The sequence below is a fragment of the Lepus europaeus genome, unplaced genomic scaffold, assembly GCF_033115175.1.
Source record: "Lepus europaeus isolate LE1 unplaced genomic scaffold, mLepTim1.pri SCAFFOLD_29, whole genome shotgun sequence".
NCBI lineage: Eukaryota > Metazoa > Chordata > Mammalia > Lagomorpha > Leporidae > Lepus > Lepus europaeus.
In genome coordinates, this window is record NW_026909167.1 from 3502693 (window position 1) to 3509948 (window position 7256).

At 36.9% G+C, this 7256-nt stretch overlaps 1 protein-coding gene across 1 annotated transcript; it reads right to left on the bottom strand.

Annotated features, from left to right (window-relative positions):
* Positions 1-2659: 2659 nt before the first annotated feature.
* LOC133754820 (CCR4-NOT transcription complex subunit 1-like) lies at positions 2660-3669 on the bottom strand. Its single transcript, XM_062185211.1, has one exon. It carries the CDS (start codon positions 3664-3666, stop codon positions 2686-2688), a length of 981 nt encoding a protein of 326 aa, XP_062041195.1. The 5' UTR covers positions 3667-3669; the 3' UTR covers positions 2660-2685.
* Positions 3670-7256: the final 3587 nt, after the last annotated feature.

Genomic DNA, 7256 nt, shown 5'->3' on the forward strand with positions numbered 1-7256 from the left:
CCCTAAGCATATTTGAAGTAAAATGAAATGTTCATTCCTAGGGAATTGGATATATAATTTTATTGTGTAAATAATCTCATGTGTGGTGATCAAAACTCAGTAATTCTTCAAATAGAAGTGATGACTGAAGACCTGCAGGGAGAAAAGGCAAACTTGGATTTAAGATATTTTCATAGACTTCAATCAGTTTAATCAACTTTCAATCAACTAACTACATGGTCACCTCATGAATAGGAAATCAGAGAGTCATTGTTAATCCCTGTAGATGGCAGATTACCCATACACCAGTGGCAACACCTGGATCAGCATTATTGAGTGGTAGCCCAGGCTAACAGGTTTATGTTCAACAAGTCTACAATCACTTTCTGTTTTGGCCACCATGGTCACTGTATTTGTGTATCCACTGTGCAATAAATGTACTAAATGGCAGTGTCAGAGACCTGTTGAAATCAATGGCCCATATCATTCTGTCTATGCAGATGCTTGCTGGCTCTGCCTTCATAGTTGCTGTCTATTCATTATTAGTTATTAGTAGAATGTTCACACATTATAGCCACTCTAATAGGCACATTTCATGCCTCCTACGCAAAACTCCATGTTACAAATCTTTCATTTTCAGTCTTCTGACAAACCAGGTAAATTATCACATCCTGTCAGTGAAACTATAATTATCAATGTTCTTGGCCAATTTTCCCCACAAAATAAATCAGGAATAATACTCAGAGCTTTGCTTATAACACTACCTTATAGGTCCCTTAGCAGGGTACTACTGTTATTCATCTACTTTCAACTAACATTAATGTAAATGTACTAAGCCAACCATCCATGAACAAGGCTCAATTGTTTTTTTTTTCTTTCTCTGATAGTCATACCGTAGAATGTGTGCAATCACTATCGCTCAGAGGGAAGTGAGACCCACTGTTTGTCAGTTTACTTATGCCTTCTAGGTATGCTATTGCCTGAGATTTGACTCATCTTTCCATTTATTATTGCTGCTACATCTACCCTTCTTTAGAACTTAGTAGGTCTGACAGCTTACATATTTGGTCTCCTAGTCACTTGATACAGCATAGTCAGATAGCCAGTCATCACTGCAACCCAGTAGCACACCAAGAGCTAGTTTTCAAGTGGTACATATTTATTTGCTATAGATGATATGTTCTTTCTTGAGAACATCTATCGTTTCTGGGTTGTGATCCTATCAAGGCTAGCTGTGAAATCCCTAGAGTGTATTTTCTCACCAGGAATACCTCTGCTACCATAGTATCTTTCTGGTTTTATAATACAAGTTGTGGTTTTATAACCCACAGCCCAGAACTACTACAAAATTCTTCCCCTGTTTGAGTGCAAACTGTGCTGCCTCTTGAAAGCCTACTGTCAGCCTTCTTTCCTGGTAGGAACTGAAGTCCATCCCAAAAAGGAGACTTTTTTTATGAGAATGGATCCCAGCATACTTCAGATAACTGGATCCCAACATAATTACTTATATGAAAGTCTTGAATCTTGGTACAGTTTACCTCTCATATTCTTAGATAAGTTTTAATTAGGTTTGCAGTGTATTATTTAGATTTGCTAAACTGGTTTAACTCACATGGTGGCAGCAATTGAGTGTAATGCTGTGTTTTGTACAATAAGTGAAAACAAATGTTTTCTCATGAGCTAAAGGAAAATGACAAGCTGAGGTTCTGATAAGATAAAAGGATTATGGAATGAGCAGTGATACACGGTAGTTACAAATTCTATCAAAGTGAGATTTTTTATGATGATTTCTTTTTTGTTTTGTTTTGTTTTAAGGGAAAGGGTTCATTGGGGGAATCCCAGCAGACCTGATGGAAGGGACAAAGAAGGAAAAGAGGGATAAGGTGAGTGTAAGAGGGTTATCAAGAGAGAGTGAGAGAGAGATTAGGAGATGGAGAGAGAGACATGTATTCAGAAACAGGTCCATTTAAAACCTTACTTGGGGGTGGGCAGGGAAGTATAAGCAGCAAATCCCATTAGGATGGGGGTGGAGCTGATACTGGTGGTTGGCTCATGGGGTCACCTGGCTTCCAGCCATGGTGGTGGGGGCTAGAGCCTAGGGTGGTGGTGTTTGAATATTACTTCATTATTTTGTTATGAATGTGTTTATGTAAATATTCCTGTGCTTCAAATACTGCTCTTTTTTATCATGGTATCATACAACAGTTTGCCTCAGAGTCTTTAAGTATTTGTAACTTTAAATCCTAAAAATTTTAGTTACAAGATATCAAGAAGGGTGACTGTTTATGCAAGGAATGTGCATGCTCTTTTAGGGAGTTTGTGCATTTTTGGCTCTAAGTATTTTTGTATTATTTGACATGGAAGTAGAACTGTTATTTCTTTGGGGATTACATTTGTTTTAAGGAGATGTTTTGAGTTCAGGATTGATAAGGATCATATTGTTTTTTTTTCTCTTTCATATATTTAAACAAGTTGAAAATTATATTCACAGCATCTTCTAAATTTTGGCCAAGAGTCAAAAAATGCATTTAAACTTTGGAACGTGCCCACATAGACAGGGAGGCTCACCCCAGCAGTAGTTGGGGCAAATACCCAAGAACCAAAGGGCTTGGAAAGTCAGGAAGAGCAGAAAGAATTCTTCAGTTTATGAACTTGGTGCACTGGGACCTCCAGGCTGACACCTTTACAACAGAGACACAGTTCCATCTAGCTGGCACCTGTCCCTTCCATTACTTGCTGAGCCTGCTTCTGTCCCATGCAGCACTGTGCAACTGAATGGAATAACTTCTCAATTTCTGGGGCACAGTGTACAAACTGGTGGTTCCAGAACTTAAATGCTGGATTTTTAATCAGCTCAATGAAGGTAATAAGAAGACCCCAAGGATGTGGCCTATTTACAATCAACTGTTCCAAAAGAACCCTTGTGATCTGTTCCTGGATAGCTTTAGTTTTGGCCTCTGCAAAAAGGTACAGCATGGTGCAGCTAAAGTAATGAGTGTGGCTATTGGGGTATTGCAGCTGATTTGCAATTGCGTTCAAGAAGAGATAGCGACCCTCAGTATCCAAGTCCACAGCCAGGTTCTGGAAGATGTCCATGTGTGCCAAGTGGGTGATGGTGCTCATTGAAGGGGTGCTGCCCTTGTTGTGAATGTGTGCAATGGCCTGAGTCCCTACGTAGAGCACCAGTGCATTGATGAGCTGGAGGTTGTAGTGATTGCCAGGCTCATTGGACACCTGTAGGTTGCTGCACAGATCAGACAGAAAAGTGACTGGTGATTGAGTTTTAAGATAAGAATCCAAATCCTTTTTGAATTGATGTGGCATCACTCCAGTGAAATTGGTGAGAATCCGGGGAGCAATGTTAATTTCACTCAACATGTCCACCTTCAGATTAGGAGTGAATGGGTCTGGGAGCCTCATGTTTCTTGGGAAGGCACTCAGTATCAAATTTCTTAGCTGGATACAATTGGGTGGGATTACATCACAGAACCCATAATGGTAATCACAAAGGAATTCTGGGAAGTCATGCAAAAGAACCAGCAGCACTCTTAAAGTACCCTTATAGAGGATTTGCATAGGTTTGGTGAGTTCCACATTTCTAAGGAAAGGTGCTAAATATTTGAATAAATCAATCAGTAGCTGTGCATATATAGGCCACCCCTTCTGCTGTGACATGTGTGCCAGCATTCTTGCAATGGATAAGGATCATATTGTAAATATTAACTCAATTCAGTCAACTTAGTTGGGCTGTTGTGCTGAGTTTGACCAAACTGTTATTGATGTTGCGGTGCAGACATATTGTAGATGTGATTAACATCTACCATCATCTAAATAAAGGAGATTATATATATATATATATATATATATATATATATATATATATATATATATGCAAACTTCTCTATTAAGAACCCAGATTGATACAGTAAGCAAATACAGGTAAGAAAATATAAAATTAAATTAGTAATATGCAAATCTACTTGTGTTCTGAGAAATGGAATGTGAGTATAATTAGAAAGCTTATGGGTATAATTAGAAAACCTACTCTTAAGAAGGAGTTTATTATTCAATTAATTAAATATTTTAGTCTGTATAATGTCAATACATTTTTAATGGTGCAGCTCCTTGTTACTAGAGCAGTGCTTTTCAAACCATCTGTAGGAAGGACCAAGATTTTCCCCATCCCACTGTAGATTAATATTTTGTAAAATAAAGTAAATTGAATAATAATTACTATAAAAGTGAAATTCTGAGAGGACAGAAGAATGGAATCTTTTTATCATTTTAAATTAGATGCTCCACAAAATAATCATTGCTTCTCATGATAATTACTATATTTTTATTTTAAAACACCTACAACCTTTATGTTTTGATGCTGTCTCTGAATATATAACTACCACAAATACAGATTTGATGTAATTTGAATGTTCTATTTTTAGGTAATTTCTCTTTTCTTCTGTCACATTAGTATTGTTTTGAACAAAATACTTATTCCTTGTCACAATAATGGCAACATATTGCTTTTCATTTCATACTATTTGCAGTATTTTAGAATTCTTTTGAATTTCAGCATACCATCTACATATATCTTTAATATCCTAGTTTAAGTCAGTATTTGCCTGGTGAAATGGAGGCCGTCTTGCTAGGGTTTACATTCTGAGGTCATCAGCTTCTTCAAAGTTCTGTAAGTTGTCTTGGCAACTTTAAAGTACACAGTTTCTCAGAGACATCTTAGGATGGGGTAATCATTCACCTCTTCCAGGTAATATGTTGTGTATATTTTGTGGATGTTTGTGGGACTCTAAATTTCCCTTTAATTGGGAAAACTAAAGAAGATGAAGACTGTTATGGTATGTGTCATTGTCTTTGGTTTTCTTTTTCTTGAGTCTTTACTTTCCTTTTTAATGTGTTGTAATAGTCTATTTATCATGAATGTTCCTTAAGTCTTTTATTAATTTGTCATTTGTCCCACCGAATTACTCATTTCTACTCACTTAATCAATATATTTCAATTCATAAAACATTCAATTTTTATGTTTCATCTTTCAGATTACCATTACCGCTGTGTGTGTTTTAATATCCTAGTCTAGGTTTATCCTTTATGAACCTGTAAGCAAATTGAATTTTGACTATGAAGTCATGAACTCCAGCAAGATTATTTAAGCTCTACTTAAAATTGTCATGAACATATATTTTGAGAAATCTTGGCAACCCTGAAAACACACACTATCCATGTGATCCATTTTTAGAGCCATCTTTTCTTTTTTTCTTTTAAAAATATTTGTTTATTTATTTGAAAGAGATACACAGAGAGGAGAGAAAGAAATCTACCATATTCTAGTTTACTCCACAGATTTTTCAATGGCCTGGGTGGATCTGGCTGCAGCCAGGAGCCAGGAGCCAGGAGTTTCTTCCCATCATCCACATGAGTTGTAGGCGCCCAATCACTTGGGCTGTCTTCCACTGCATATTTCAGGCCATTAACAGGGAGCTGGATTGGAAGTGAAGCAGCCAGGATAGGAACCAGCACAAATGAGGGATGATTGTTTCACAGATGGCAGCTTTACCTGCTGCACCAGGATGTTGGCCCCCATGAACAAATTACTATTACATGATGTTTATGGGACTCTATAATTACTATCGGTGTATGAGTGTTTCAATAGAGGAGGTACAGACACTGGCTTCATTGAATTTTTTCTGCTACCTCCTTTGAACTTTTTTGATTTCCATTCTGTATTTTTTAATTCATTTTCCTTTGTAGAGTAATTGTAGTCATATAGTTTGAAGCCAAACTTTTACCGACTTGTTCTATTATTTCTATGAAATTATTGTTTCTTATAATATATTTGATTTTGTAACATCTCCAGCATCCTCCTTTAATTTTCTTGTCTGGTCTTGTAACTCTCACCTGTGTATATCTTAATAATCTATTCTATGCAAATCCTTGCACTGTGAACCTCAGGTAATTTTTCTTGGTGTTGTCATTATAAGGTTATTAAGTGCCATAAAATTGTGTAATTTGTTCTGGGAATTTTCATGGACACAGTTTTTCAGAGCCATTTTAGGAGAATATAGACACTGCCTCCTACAAAGCATCATATTTCTTGGTAATTGTGAATATTTATGGAATTGTGAGATTACCTTTGATTTTTTTTGAAATATCAGTATGTTACTTCTAAATCCGTATATCTTACCAGTGTTATTATTCTAGCAGGTGATGTTTCCTTTGATTTATATTTCATGGAAAATTTTTATTTGTTTTTCTTTTTACCTTAATTACAATAGTATATGTTTTAAATATATTTTATATATTTGAAAGATAGAGTTACAATGAGAAAGGAAGAGAGAGAGTGAGAGTGAGAGATAGAGAGAGAGAAAAATCTTCCTTCTTGGTTCACTCCCAAAATGCCCACAAAATCCAAGACTGGGACAGATTGAAGGAACAGTACAGAAGATATTTCCAGGTCTTTCACAAGGGTGCAATGGACAAAGAATTGGTCTATCATCCAGTGCTTTTCCAGGTACATTAGCAGGGAGCTGGATCAGTGTGGAGCAGTCAAGACTCAAATTTGTATCCCTATGGGATGCCAGCACTACAGACAGTGACTTTACCCACTTTGCCACAATATCAACCTCAATAGTCTAGTTTTCAACAGTTTCTTTATATCCTTGTCATTCTATCATAGCTACTAAAAATTATTTATTTACTCTCATAGTAATCATAATATATTTTATTTCATAACATCTTTTTTGTTTTTGCATTTGAGTTTATAGCTAACAGCTATATATCTTTTTTTTTAAATATTTTATTTATTTGACAGGTAGAGTTACAGACAATGAGAGGGAGAGACAGAGAGAAAGGTCTACCTTCTGTTGTTTCACTCCCCACATGGCCACAATGGCAGGAGCTGTGCCAATCCAAAGCCAGGAGCCAGGTGTTTCTTCCTGGTCTCCCATGTGGGTGCAGGGGCCCAAGCACTTAGGCCATCTTCTACTGCTTTCCCAGGCTACAGCAGAGAGCTGGATTGTAAGAGGGACTGCCAGGACTAGAACCTGCTCCCATATGGGATGCCGGTGCCTCAGGCAGAGGATTAACCTACTACAATACGGAACTGGCCCCCTACATATCTCTTTAACTTGGTATTGTAAGCCAGTCTTAGCACTGTGAATGCATGGTCATCATGGTTGAATTTTTCATTATGAGATCACCAGCTCCAAAAAATATTACAGTTTTTGTGGCAACCATCATGGACATGTATTTTCAGATACATCCTAGA

Coding starts and splice junctions, on each gene's coding strand:
- LOC133754820 (XM_062185211.1), bottom strand. CDS start 3,666: ATGCTGGCACACATGTCACAGCAGAAGGGGTGGCCTATATATGCACAG.